The 15762-nt window shown below is 33.0% G+C and overlaps 1 protein-coding gene across 2 annotated transcripts in view; it reads right to left on the bottom strand.

Annotated features, from left to right (window-relative positions):
- Nucleotides 1–15762, bottom strand: part of LOC143072974 (uncharacterized) — a 46896-nt gene that overhangs the window by 9279 nt on the left and 21855 nt on the right. The window contains exons 2-6 of one of the 2 annotated variants that reach the window (XM_076248177.1): nucleotides 12984–13057; nucleotides 10272–10373; nucleotides 8830–8973; nucleotides 7161–7257; nucleotides 2863–2972 (exon numbers count right to left, since the gene is read on the bottom strand). In XM_076248177.1, the coding sequence (XP_076104292.1) occupies nucleotides 2863–2972; nucleotides 7161–7257; nucleotides 8830–8973; nucleotides 10272–10373; nucleotides 12984–13044 (514 nt within the window). In that variant the 5' untranslated portion in view covers nucleotides 13045–13057. Of the gene's footprint in view, nucleotides 1–2862; nucleotides 2973–7160; nucleotides 7258–8829; nucleotides 8974–10271; nucleotides 10374–12983; nucleotides 13237–15762 lie in introns of those variants that run through there. The other variant, XM_076248167.1, reaches the window with a different exon arrangement.

Genomic DNA, 15762 nt, shown 5'->3' with positions numbered 1-15762 from the left:
TCGTAATCCATCGTGCAGCCTTCGTGATCCATCGTGTAGGGTTCGGCTGAGATATGAAGCTTAAATACCCGTCTTCGATTAACCTTCGTATGTCCATCTTTTGCTATCGTATATAATTTCGGCACCATCGTATAGACTTCGTTATTCATCGTACTTGCTTTGGTCACTTTTTGGTATTTTAACGACATCGGGACCAACTTCGTACGAACATACAATTTTCGCATTCGGGTGTCCATCGTATATAAAAATCGGGACAGTGTGACGCGGGCATTAGATTCAGCATATCAAAGAACCCCAATAATTCATTTTTTGATAAAATCAAACAAAGTTTAATTTTGGACCCTTTTGGCCCCTAATTCGTTGGGACCAAAACTCCCTAATTCAATCCAAAGCTTCCTTTTGTGGTCATAAACCTTGTGTTGAAATTTCATAGATTTCTATAAACTAATACTAACGTTATTGTGCAAAAACCAAGACAAATGATAATTTGGGACCTGTTTTTTAGCCCCTAATTCCTAAACTGTTAAGACTAAAACTCCCAAAATCAATCCCAACCTTCCTTTTGTAGTCATAGACCTTATGTTAAAATTTCATAGATTTCTGTTCACTTATACTATTTAAAGTTATTGTGCGAAAACCAAGAAAATGCTTATTTGGGATCTTTTGGGTCCCTAATTTCTAAACTGATGGGACCAAAACACCCAAAATCAATCCCTAACTTTCTTTTATAGTCATTAACCTTGTGTTTAAATTTCATAGATTTCTATTTACTTTTACTAAAGTTAGAGTGCGAAAACCAAATGTCTTTGGACGACGACGACGGACGACGATGACGAGGACGCCAACGTGAAACCAACATACGACCAAAAAAATTTCAATTTTTGCGGTCGTATAATAAAAATATGTCCATGAACTTGTTTTCAAATTAAATCAGTTTTAATGATAAAAATCAGTCGAATTATACATCTTTTCCCGATATGTCCCAGTTTGACGTCGCGAAAACAATATTTTACGTTAGCAGCGTCAAAAAAAATGTTACCTCCCCTGTAACTATATCGTATGCCCTTAAACTTGGACCTTGTTCCAGTCACAACTTCCAACAAGAGCCTATGCAATTATTCGCTTATTGCTGTTTCAAAGAAAGATTGAATGCATAAAATCATCGAACAAAGTCGATTCTTTTTGAATTATCATGAAATAATATAATTTAATTACAGGTGCCACATGTGGAGCAGGATTAACATTCTCTTCTGGAGCACCTGAGATCACCCTAAAGTTTTTTGTGGGGTTGGGTATCTTTATCTTTAGTTTTCTGTATTGTGTTTTGTAAACTATTACATGTTTGTCATTTTCTTTTAAAGCCATGGCATCGTTAGTTTATTTTTGATTATGAGTTTGAATGTCCCTCTGGTATCTTTCGTCCCTCTTTCACACCACATATGCTGGTTGCTATGCAATAAGTAGTGTTACATAAGATATTTTTAAATAAAAGATCGTTATGCACATAATGCATAATTGATCTTTTTATGTTAATAAGTTTTTATCAGGTATTTATACTTTTAAATTGTGCTTGTTATCCAGGGATTGAGCGTGGGTATTTTCAAGTATCAGTTTGTAACTAGGCACTTATGTCATGAATTAGTGTTGCTAAGGAGAGTTTCGCATATCTTAACGCACAATTTGACTGTTATTGTGTTTTATTTTATCACCAGCAGGCTTCAAGTGACTTATTTTGCGCATTTTTGATAAAAATCAACATTGTATATTTTCAGCCTCAGTAGGTTGCTATGCAAAACAGGTGGTTGCTACGGAGATTTTATGCATATTTTGCTACTCAATTGAATACACTTTTGTGTGATACTTATTTTGTCAGTACAAATTAAATCTTATGTGTATTTTTTTTATGATAGTGACCCTTATTAGGTGACAAAATTTGTAGTTTTTGTACAAAATTGCTTCCGAAATAGCATAATGTTGGGTAGCTGCCACCAATAAAAATTCAATAGTCTACCCAATTTTTTTTTCTTTGAATCATATGATAGTCACTCATTTTATTCAGTACCATATTTTGTATTATATACATCTGGATTTTTTACAATTTTGACCCAAATATTGCCTTTTTTTGTGTAAAATTTATAAACTTGAACCCTTTGATTTCCTGTTACCATAGCAACCATAAATAAACATTTTTTTCAGAAAAAAATTTTTAAGCTTATAATTTTAAGGTTATATAATTAAAATATTTACTTGCAATGACCACTATTCTTTATTCTGATATTGTATTTCATGTCGGAATATCCTGTTTTTTTTTTTTACCCCAGTTTCACTAGCTTCTATGGTAACCATTTTTTAACTATCCAAAATGGTGTTTTTCCTCTCAAATGATAGTTATTGTTTGTCGTATGATCTTTAAAGACTAAGATGTTTATTTTAAGCAATGTTTGATGATTTTTTATTTTTTTACAATTTCCACTTGACGCTCTAGCCTCTTAAATGTATGAAAATTATTTGTTCCATCTTTTTGGAAAAATCACTGATATCTTTTTTTTTTATATCAGATAAATATATGGTAAAAAATACCGGTATTTTCCTTAAATTTTCTTTGTACAATGAGCTTTCAATAAAATTTCAAACTATCGGCAAACTTGAAGTGGCAAATGGGTGATGTAAGAATTGCTTGCTCACTACAACTCAACATTATAAGGATACAGACCAAATATTACACCATCCTCATAAAGTCATAAAAACTTTGACATAGGTTTCCTATCAATGGGTTTCCGAAAGGACATAAGCGCGGTTATAAGACCTGCTTTCGCCTTCGCCAAGGTTGGTTAAGATAGACAAATTATATCTAATGGATACCTTGTTGTTCCTTTAACTTTCTCATTAACCTTCTCTTCCGTTCCAGCTTATCTCGATTGCATGGACAGTATATACAGCAACAACAACACCCTAAGTGTAATGAACGGTATCTGAAATTATAAAGTATTAAGAGTGTAAATATTTTGACAGCATTTTCAATACAAATATGCATATAAAAAATGTAACTGATTTTTATAGTTCGTTCTTATGTTGTACTGTTATATCACTGTCCCAGGTTAGGGGAAGTGTTGGGATCCCGCTAACATGTTTAACCCCGCCACATTATTTAAGTGTGTGCCTGTCCCAAGTCAGGAGCCTGTAATTCAGTGGTTGTCGGTTGTTTATTTGTTACATATTTGTTTTTCATTAATTTTTTTTATATAAATAAGGCCGTTAGTAATCTCGTTTGAATTGTTTTACATTGTCTTATCGGGGCCATTTATAGCTCACTATGCGGTATGGGCTTTGCTTATTGTTGAAGGCCGTACGGTGACCTATAGTTGTTAATGTCTGTGTCATTTTGGTCTTTTGTGGATAGTTGTCTCATTGGCAATCATACCACATCTTCTTTTTTGTAAATTCAAATATACCAAACTCGCAGGTATATATTCAGTAATGGGAAGTCGATGCAACTTAACAAAAAAATTCAATCGCTCGACCATACCCACCAACGGAACGAAAAGAAAACAACTGTTATATTCCTGACTTGGTACAGGCATTTTCCAAAGAAAATGTTGAGTTGTACCTGGTTTGTAAGCTACCTAACCCTCCCACTTATACGACAGTTGTATTCAGTCCCGTTAAAGTACAAAAGTGGTTGAGGAACATGAACAGACATAATTGGTTCACGTGACTATAACTGGGATGTAGCAAAACAATATGTATACAGATATATTGATTCATTATTATTCGTTGGATACCAATTTCCGTGGATTTCGTAGGTACAGGTAAACCACGAAATTAAATGTTCAACGAATGGTCATCCAAATAGAATGAAATTCAAAACAGTGTGGCTGTGGCCATTGATTGACACATTAAATTCATCCATTGACTGGGACAATTTACGTGAACGTTTGTCTGTAACAACCACTGTTCACGACGTACCTACGATAGACATTTAAACTGTGGGGTCACCAAAGGTTTCTTAACGCCTTTAATTATAAAATAATTCGAAAAATTAATCAGGAATAACCTTTATGTTTTGATTTATATAATTGATATAAATCAAAACATCGTGTTATTTCTGATTAATTTTTCGAATTACTTTATTAAGGTGTTGAGAACCTTTGGTGACCCAATAGTTTAAGTGTCTTTAAAAAGTACATAGTGAGCAGTGGTCGTTACATACAAACGTTCACCTAAATTGTCCAAGTCAATGGATGAAATTAACGTGTCAATCAATGGCCACAGCCACACTGTTTTGAATTTCATTCTATTTGGCCTCGTATTTCCTTTTGATTTAAAATGAGATATGCATTTCAATTAGAAATCCCCCAAAATGCTTCTGATCAAAAGCAAATTACAAAATGAGAATCATAATGGAATATATTGATTAAATGCACACACAAACTTGTTTAACCCCGCAACATTCTTATGTGTATGTCCGAAGTCACGAGCCTGTAGTTGTCAATGGATCATGTCTGTCATATTTGTTTTTCGTAAATTGTTTTGTAATTTCGTCGTTAGTTTTCTCAATTAATTTGCATCGTATTTTTCATGTCGTGGCATTTTAAAACCGACTATACAGTATGGGTTCTTCTCATTGTTGAAGGGCAAACGCTCGGATATAATTGCTTACATACCACATTTTCTTATTTGTTTTTAAGATTATGAGAAGTTTTGATAAAGTGTATCAAGGGGCAATAACATACAGGCTACCCCAGCTCTATAACAAAACGGGGGTTCAAAACACAAAAATGTCTTGCACAGACCTTTGAGTATAGGTGACACGAGACCCTACCGCCCACCCCACTGATAATCAATGCTATATCTTTTGTACTTTATAAACAATGATTGGCCTTACAATATGTTGTAGTCGGGCACGATTATTTATATATAAAACATAGTATATAGTGTCTAGGCAAATATCTAGAAGAGTACAAAATCACACACCACAATTGAGAAGACCCCAAAAAGGATATGTTTTATATAGAACAACACAAAACACAAACATCCATCTTAACCTTGTATGATGTTAGTGGTAACTAAGGGTTACTACATCCATGATTTCTTCACGTGACATATGTGATAATGTTCAGCATCCAATGCCACAAATTCAGCACAAAGTTACATCCAGATTATACACTGGCCACGTCTGGATGGTTCTCTTAAAGTTTTGACGAAACACAGTCATTTTTTGTTTAAACTTTGAGAGAAAGTGTAATTTCTGCGGCAGCCCTCCTTCTGTAAGTGACATAATTTACCTGTTTTGTGATGATTGGATGTGTAGTTGCAAATAACTACCCTTCCAGAGCACATGAAATCAGCCCATTTTTGAAATTTTGGTGGGGTTTGTGTGTTAAGTCTTTAGTTCTCTGTGTTGTGTTTGTGCACGGTTGTTTGTCTTTTTGTCATGTCATTTCCAGTTATATTCGACTTACGAGTTTGAAAATTCCTTTGGTATTATCTTTCGCCTCACCCAGCAGTATCATCTATACTACTTAAGGAAGATGCCGATTGCATTGAGCCACAACTTCTCTGAATCCATTCAAAGTCAGAAATATTTGTGATACGACGTAAAATGTAATGTTTTGTACTGCCTAAATTTATCTTTGAAAGAATCTTTTTTAAAGAAAACACCAACTTTTGAGAAATATTCAAATGTCGTAGGTCGTTGTCGACCCGTGTCTTATAAGCTTTCGGACATGGTCAGTCAACATTCTGCCCTCGAAATTTTAAAACTCTTTTATTTCAATACTTGCCCAATTGTACCGCGATTTCGCAGGCATCTTCTAGTGTACTATTTATATATAGTAGAAAAATTTAAGGCCGTAGCGCATGTTCCTTTAAAGTGAGAAAAAATTCTGACCCTTTTTTTAGGGGGGTTCGGGTGCCTGAAACGGGAGAAGCTAGCTTATTTCAGCATTACTATTTATAACCAAAAAAAAACCCAAAAATATAACAGAAATGCGTTATTTTTATTAGCTAGCCTATAAGTGATTATTAAAATTAATCTCTGTTGGTCAACCAAAACTTTCCGATTCTCCTGTGACCTGTACTATCGAAAAGCTTCAACACACGTTCTTATGTATAAACATGTATATATAATTATGTCCAGTAGCAAGTTATAAGCTTCTAGAAGACGAGAACATGTTAACGTTTGATCACTTGTGACATTAAAATCCTTTTAACATGTTCTCGTCTTCTAGAAGCTTATAACTTGCTACTGGACAAAATCTGTAACCATTCCGCTGGAAGACATGTCATCCTACCTGGACACATTATTCTACCAATTTTTAAGTCATTGGTTTGACATACCGGGGTTCGAACCCACGACCTACCGCACTAGAATCAACGGAACACGTTAGCATACAACCAGACAATGCTGATCATAATCAGGAAAAGAAACACGAAAAAAATATTTTCAATACCAAAAATATATTGTATACCTTTATTAAAGATAAGTAAAAATCATGGATTGCCTTATACATCAAAGACTTCCATAGAAAAGGCGCTTCATGGTTTTGTTTAAATCAATTATGAATAATTATTATTTTTGGTCAATGAATTATTTTATTGATTAGCATTTGTTGTTCAGTGAGTTGATAGTGTAAACATTGGTATAAATATATATAGCTTTATCGATTCAAAAATAAACCAAGGAAAGTAATAATCCAGCATACTTATAGGGGGTGTTTATACTCATGAGTTACCTTTTTCCTCTTTTTTCCTCTTTAAAGAACCCGTCTTCAACCAGTTTTGTAACGACATTAAGATTTGTTTCAATTTTTTATTTTGATTTGTATTCGGAACACTTATTTTTTTTACCGTCACCGCTATGGTAAAAGCTGCAATCGTTGCTGCAGAGTGGACACACTGTATGCAGTGTGCCGGTAGATAATTTGAAACTCGAAACTCGTATTTTGATAATGTAAAATACAAGATTAAAAAAAAAGTCACTTCGAAAGTTTGGTCGTTGTTTCAAAAGTGAGGCATTTGCCTCATTTGCCTCCATTACGCTACGGCCCTGAAAACAAAGGATATATGGTATCTACCCATGACACAAAAACAGGACATGCACAAGAAAATAAAATATATAGCCATAAAACCTGTTTGCGTTAAAGGCTGATAAAACATACTTTATTATACCAATTTGTAGAAGGTAGAACCCCATTATTCCACCAATAAATTCGAAAAACATAATAATAGCTTGTTCTTTTAATTCTTCTGGCGTAACTGAAAAATAGAAAAAAAAAAGCAATAATTAATGATTAATTTGCTTTGATAATACTTTTTTTTCTTTGAATGTAACCATAAACAATTTATCTGTTGTAACATACATATGTTTCACATCAGGTGTGTGGGTGTTTATACTAGACGTCAAAGCTATTCCCTCCAGAAAAATAAAAAATAAAATTTCCAACTTTCCAATTTTTCAAGTCTACGTAGACGTTCATTCTTACATAATCAAACATCAATTGGGACCAATTTCCTTTTTACGGACCTTGATTTTAGAAAGTCTCATGGTATTGTTCATGTAAAAGTAATGAGAAAGAGATGACGTTCATTTCCTGTTGTTAATGGTCCTTTTCCCCATTCTTTGATGGTGATGTTCCATAGGTTCCTTATTATGGATTATACAGTTATCGCTTGGTTTGATATATGCGGGATTGCAGTACCGTCTCAAATTTCTATATAGTTTTTATGTAATATTTCTATTTCTAAGAAGACTTTTGCAGAAGGTAAATGAGTATCAATTAGTAAAGCTAAATTTTATCACAAATATAGAAATTTATTACGTAAGTATGATTCCACCTACACGAATTTTATAAATGAAAAAAGTATTATATAAGTAGATGTTGAATTCTTACAAATGCAACAATTACTGAAACGATGTTGATTGAAGTATCTATATGTCATCTTCAAGCCCTCAACAATAAGCAAAACTCATATCGTATATTAAGCTGTAAAATGCCGCGACATGACAAAATGTGAAACAATTCAAACGAAAACAAAAGGTTCACAGGAGCTAAAATTGGTAATATTGCATGTTTGTCCAAAATAACTGCAAAAGGAGTCATCTAATGGTTAAAGCAGTATGTATGACATTGTCTGCTGGCTACAATTTATATATTTATGTTATAGTTTTCTAGACATACGTGGCAAAAACCACAAACAAATAGTCAGTACTAGTAATGTATGGGTAATAACCCTTAAGCAATCATCCAATAGTTTCGGTCAAATTTGCATTTTTGTAGATATATTGTATTGCCTTGATATTCTTTAGCAATTTGCTCCGTCCGCTTTCTGGCTACTTATTATGGCTTTCAAGATATGACAAATAATGTATTTTACGTTTCTGTTCCATTTCTAGACATGCATGCATGGCGGCCAAGTTTGTTTACTGGCGAAAGGGGTCCTGATTCCGAAATCCCGGACTTAAAAACGTGAAATTCCGAATTTACAGAAATTTAAATCCCGCCATCCCAAAATGTGAAAAAAAAAAAAAAATTTCGGATCAATCCCGAAATCCCGAGACACACGATCCCGGAGTCCCAATAAAGGTCCCCCCTCATTACATTCTTCTGACCTCGGACAGGTACACATATTATGAGGAAGGGTTGAACATGTAAGAGCTTCACCCTTCCCTGGTGTAACAGGAATACACAGGCACAAAATGTGGAAACATGTTGGAAATGACTTATATCAGATCGGCAACACAAAGCACAAAAAAAAAAAAATAACAACTAACGAATTACACCTTAATTGTAACGCGTGGAGTTCACTTATCAGTAAAGGGGTACTTACGAATATCGTCGTCACAAAACACTCCACTCCATCCATATTCACATCCATAGGTACAATTACCAAACTTTGGATTACACATTTTATATACACAATGAATACTACAATTAAAGGCACAGTTCATTCCATACGACCCTTCTGGACATTCTTAAATAGAAAATAACCATTATACATTTAACGACTCGAAAAAAATTACAAAGTCTGTTTGTTTTTGCTTTTAATTTAGTTAAAATCATAGATAATCAGGATGTTAAGTTGTATATTTCGGTAGACATACAAATAAAACCATATTGAGTATAAAAATTATTGTTATTCTAGATTAATTCATTGGGTGCATTCGATTATTAGCTCGATTTGTTGAAAACGGTATTTTGTAAATTATATATCCTTTTAAAAGATTGTTTTAATCTTCCTTCTAAAATATTATACCAGTCCCCGAGGGTATCATCAGCGCAGCAGTCAGTACTTTGGTACTCCCGTGATTTATATCAAACAAATAAAATTTCCGTTTATAAATTTTTGAAATTATGAAAAAACTAAGATTTCAACTATCTCAGACAAAAGTTAAACTTAGATGGATTTTGTTATTTTGTTATGTCCTTAAACCTGTTGGTCTCAAGATCTTTATTTTTTTTTGTTATTATACATCCTTTCCTTTCAAATATTCGTCTGTGACGAAAGTTAATCCAGAAAAGCGCTTCAGACGCATGAAATAAAACGTGTTGTTTGATTAGAAAGGAATCAAAACCTCAAAATGACTATGGTGAATAACTGTAACTCATTAGCAATCATACCACATCTTCTTTTTTTCGTACCGTTGAACACAATAATTTTTAAAACAATTGAGAATCGTTTATAATGAGTATTTAAATAGGAAATATAATATATAAAACTTTAGGGGTAAGGGTGATATTTAAACAACTCCGTATAAAGAGGTGCTGAAAAAAGCTCCAAACTTTTGAAAATTTCAAAAATGAGGTAGGGCCAATTTCCTAGATTTTTTTCACACCAGAGTAATTTTCAAAAAGTCGAGGCTCAATTTTGACTTAAATTAAAGTAGCGCAGCCCAATGTGCCAATAAGATTTTACACCTTTTTTGTGTTCCTATGAGTGAAAAAAATAAAGTGGAAATTGGTCCTACTCCTACACTTTTTGGGCAAACATGATAAGAAAAAACAACAGAAGCTATATATGATTTCAAATGGTAGATAGTATGGGTTGTAGAATAAAATTACAAACTATTTATTATTTAAGGGTCACTGGGTCACCCAGATAAACATTCTCCTTTAAAGATCATATATATGTATATGAGCCTCTGGCCTTTGTTAGTCTTGTATGATTTTTAATTTTAGATTCTTGTGTATAATTTGGAGTTTAGTATGACGTCCATATCACTGAACTAGTATATATATTTGTTTAGGGGCCAGCTGTGCATAAGTACAAACCTTTAGTGCAATTATGCCCAGTCCATCCAGAATGACATGTACGTCCAGATATTTTTCCGATCAGAGTTTGGTTTTCAGGCTGCTCTGAATAGTCAGTCGTGGCTGAAAGAACATAGCAACATCATACTTGGGGGTAAAAAGAAAAAGTGCTGGAGATCAAAATTAATTGCATTTATTTTGATAAACTTTATACAAACAGTAAATTTATGGACAGCAATTAGAAAACATAAAATACTTACAATAATGAATGAAAAATTATATTTTCATTTGTTTCATAATTTTCCTATTAAAATTGAGTTTGATGCAAATTTCATAAAACGGTAGGGTAAATCTAAGAAATATGACTTTTTTTTTGGAATATGGAATTATGATACGAAACGGACTTAAGTAATTTTTTCACATACAGTATTTTAAAAGAAGTTGTTAATGTTGCTCTCATAAAGCTTTGCTGACTTTACCAAAGCACTCAATTACTATCTGATATTTGTATTTGCTGGTTTTTCATTTCTTTCTTTTCTGAAAAGAGGTGCTGTCTTTGTATCCTTTACTTATTTGTCCACTTATTTTTACTAAATTTGCAGTGCCATGGAGTTTTTCTTACCTACACCATTGTGCACCTGTTGCTTATATTGTTGTCATATTATATTTCCAATAAAAGACATCTCACTAACCACATCTTCAATATACTAAAGTGTAAGTAAGGGTTTCACATAGAATGAAAAAAATGAACACGGCAGTTGTGTTATAGTTTGGGGAGCAAAGTTGAAAACAAATAAAATTGAATTTCTTATTTGTTCTTTTTTAATTTTACATGTGTTTTTATCGTAATATTGATATTAAATAATCCATTTTTTTTTCTGAATAGATTTGTATTGTACCTTTATCTGTAAACCTTTGTAAGTCCAATGATCTTGATGAAATGGAGGATGAATGTTTACTACAAAACTAGTTTGACCTAGCCATACGTTCACATGATTGTCGTAAGTCCAAGTAAGTGGTTGTCTAAAAAAGGTACTTTTTATTGATTTTTTTTCCATTAAAGAGTCATTTTTAGTCCCTGTTTTATCATTTCACTGCGTTACTAGACTATGATATTGTAAATTTAGTCCTGGTATCTATGATGAGTTTATTTATAGCTTTACTAGATTATAAACTTTTCTTTTGCTTGATCAATATGTTGACCATCAGATTGGTACCTGGCGAAAAAGCATTGTCAACCTTGGCTTCGCAGCGGTTGACAATGTTTTCTGGGGGTAACAATCTGCTCTATCACCCTCTCAGCTATGTGTTTGACAGCACAGGATGGAAATATATAGTCATGCGCAATCTGATGGTCAACATATTGATCAAGCAAAAGAAACGTTTATAATTTAGTGTGTTATTTATATAATGACAAAGGACATCCACAAGAGAGGATCCAGACTTGGGACAGGCATATGAACACGTGACTGGGTTAAGCTTAAATCTACATCAGATGAATTATTACTATATAACAATAAATATAAAGTGTGAATAACTGTGTATTTCTTCAACTACTTCTATACCTTGTCAAAATGATGGATATATATATATTCAACTGTAACTCTGACACGAAAAAGTAACTGTGTAGGCCACTTCACCGTTATTTCAGACATATTGAATAAGGACAGATTTTTGTTGGATAGAAGAGGAAAACGTTTGAAAGTACGGGAAATTGTTTGCATGTTATTCAAGCAACTGTTCAGTTTTGAGTGATGTTTTCCCATTTTTCTAAACCATTTTTACAAACATTACAAAAATATGCATGCCCCTATTAAACATGGCTGCTTTAACCGTGAAAAGGCTTATTACATGCATGCAAGATTAAGAATTTCAAAATGAATCTGATAGTATTGACGATTTTATTTATTTGCGTGGAAATGCAAAATATTCCTGCATCTTTTTCGGCTGTTTTTCTGATATATCATCTGGAATGCTGTGTTTCAATAATAGTTATGTGGATAATTGTAATATTCTAAAATTTCGAATCTATCACCGAACAGAGAGGATCTTTAATTATCGTGAAATCCATCGAAAAGTATTTATATGACACATTTAATATTAATGTATAAAATATTTCCATTAACTCAATTGTCGACGCTGTGCCTGTCATCAGCGTAAAAAGACCAGGAAATTCGTGTAATTATTTCATTTCCTGAACAAAACAGATAATTTTACTTAGAAAAAAAACATTACTTACCATATGTATGTTCATAATTTTATACAATGCACATAGCTGGAAAATATATAAATTATTCGTACGAGCTTTAGAAACAGGACGAAAAGCGAGGCTCGCAGAGCTTTCCCTCTGTTTCGTAGCAAGTACAAATACATTTCATATATCCGGTATTTGTATTGTTTTTATCCTGCAATTTACCCCCCGGCACTTGAACGTTAGTTGTTTAAATCCAAATCATTGTCTTTGATTTTTCAAAGAAATCGACATAGTTAGAACGTGGACCGCGAAGAGGAAACCCAGAAAGATTTACCGCTTGTTCAACATAGAAGCGAGTAGCAGGAGACTTTCTTTGTACATGTACATGCAGAAATAAAGCAAATTTTCATTTGTATATCTGTTATTTGTACAATAGTTGACTGAATGCAGGATAAATGTTAAATAGACAAACATGTATTAATATGGATTGGTTCGGCAAAAAAATGTAGAAAACGCGGGAATATTTGACAAACTCTTACCATGCACTGTAATCCATGTTCCCCATAGGATGAGTACTGTAATCACATTATGGTTTGGCATCAGTCATTGACTACTGAAATGAATTTAGATAAACTTTTCCTTTTACTTCAATCAAAATGTAATGAATTTTTCATACTAAGCTAACATAAATTTCAACATCACATATAGTCAGTAACAATTACTGTCCTTAAAGAGTTAAAGACAAACTAATCAAGGACTTTGATTTACTGTTTCATCTGGGGAGATTGGACAACAATATAATAATAATTAGCAATCTGCAAACAGATGCCATTAATTATGTGCAGTTGTAATCATTGCTTCAGCAACATAATCACTGACACATTGTGTAATTAGAGATCAATAATTATCTACTAATATTTGGTCTTAATGTCCTTGTTAATATTGATATATGTATTACCAAGAGTCATGACGTATAATGGTAAAATAAACACTTCTTAATGAGGAAACTATAGCACTATAGATGCTATAGGAATTACTGTAATTCAACAATTATATCAGAAACATATATTTGTTTAGGGGCCAGCTGAAGGACGCCTCCGGATACGGTAGTTTCTCGTTGCATTCAAGACCTAGGGTTGACCTTCTGCTGTTGTCTGTTCTATCGTCGGGTTGTTGTCTCTTCGACACATTCCCCATTTCCATTCTCATTTTTTTATAAGCTGATCAACCATATTCATCAGCATGTTTTATTTACTAGATACAGGTCGATATATCCTGTATTCACCTCATACAAAGGCTATAATTGTTATATTATCAATTTCTGACCAATTTTGTACCAAAATCGTCATTGCGTTATATTCCCCTTTTTTCGATAATTCAATTTTGTTGGAACTTTATGGATATAACATTGTCACTTTGACATTACCAAAATATATAAGCTGTTATTTCAATTTTTTTTATGTGTTTTTTTGTTTATGTTTACATCTTATGTATTTCAATACAGGATATATCGACCTAGGACTTCGTCCTCAGTCAATATACTTCTTTGAAGTCAATATATTTGTGTATCAACCTCTTACAAAGGCTATATTTGTATAGTATAGCACAGTAGAAGACGTATACTTTCCCAAATTTTTAAATTTAAGTTACATGACTATCAACTGAAGGATTGTGCATATGTTTCAGCATTGTAAAGAAAGAAGGGGTTTAATTACATATACAATGCATTCAATCATATGTTAGATTGTGCTTATTCAATATGCAAAAGATCTTATAAACGATTAAGACCCTATATCTAAACATAAACCCGCGTCAAATGATATATGCGATCAGTTGATATTTCGATGAGGTACAATGTACAAATGGTTGTAACGTAGGAAGGGCCGTTCGGGTCATAATTCATTTCGTTACACGTTCCATAGATGTATGCGTAACAGGTCGTTCACGCACCCTAGAGGTACACGTAACACTTTGTTCACGTAACTATTTTTCACGTAACACTTTGTGCATGTACCCTAGAGGTACACGTAACACTTTGTTCACGTAACTTAGAGGTACACGTAACTATTTGTTCACGTACCTTGGAATTACACATAACTGTTTGTTCACGTATGCGTAATAACCTTTATAACCTGGGCACAATGAACTCGTCCGGCGGAGAGAAAAAATTGACCAAACTAAATCAAGCCTTTTTTTATCGAAGAAAAAAACTGTCTGAAAACCATTTGAGAATTTTTATAGGCAATAATTTAAATAAGTGTTTACCCCTTTTTATTTTTTATCAATAACTCCTACTTGGTTCCAAGATTTTCAAACACATAAATTGGAAGTAATACATGTAGTTCTATTTTCATAATCTTAGGAAATATGATTCATTCCTACGTTTAAAATTTGGTTAAAATTATTAGTTTAATATTTAAACTTATATTTTATATTAAACATTAATGTTTGCAACATATTGTGTTCATGAAAAACAGTATTTTTCGAATTGTTGATAAATTTCAAGCACTTTTCCAGAGTAACCTCCCTTATTCGATACACATTCTTGAAATTATGTGATTAAATAAGTGTCAGCGTTTCATGAATTTTAGGCGGAATTTGATTGGATATCGAAATGATGCAGACACAGATAATCCATTATGCAGGGAAAGGGATTACATGTTTTCTTCAGGTGAGCTGCACAAACAAAGAGTTACGCGTACCTCCAGGGTACGTAACCAATAGTTACGCGCACCTCTAGGATACGTGATCGAAATGTAACGTGTATATCTAGGGTACGTGAACAACCTGTTACTCGTACCTCTAGCGTACGTGAACCTCTAGGGTACATAAACGACCACATCAGTGTACGTGTAACAAAATTAATTATGACTCAAACGGCCCTTCACAATAACGGCGTTCGTGAGAACACTTCGAGCAATTCAAGGAGTAACCAATGCTTCAAAAATGCTCCATGTTATTACGCATAATGTTCAAATTTTTATAAAAGAGTTAAATCTAATTTGCCCATCACTAAAACTATATGATTTCTTCGATTAATTATATGGTAGGATAAAAGTATACTTAAAAGGAATTAAAATCAATGTAAATAGATAATTAAAAATGATCTGTAAGGGAAATATACATTCCACACGCAAAATCAATTCATTTTCATCTATCAGTTTCATCCATTTAGTTATCTCTCATACGGCTAAGCGATCTGAAGATTACCTTTGATTGATATTTAACTGTGATTTTCAAAATCAATTTTATTAATGTTCTGTTAAATAGATTCATAAATATATCAAGACTATTCCTTTATCTTGTCATACAATCCTA

Source organism: Mytilus galloprovincialis, chromosome 1 (genome assembly GCF_965363235.1).
Source record: "Mytilus galloprovincialis chromosome 1, xbMytGall1.hap1.1, whole genome shotgun sequence".
NCBI lineage: Eukaryota > Metazoa > Mollusca > Bivalvia > Mytilida > Mytilidae > Mytilus > Mytilus galloprovincialis.
This window is presented reverse-complemented; position numbering and strand designations above follow the sequence as displayed.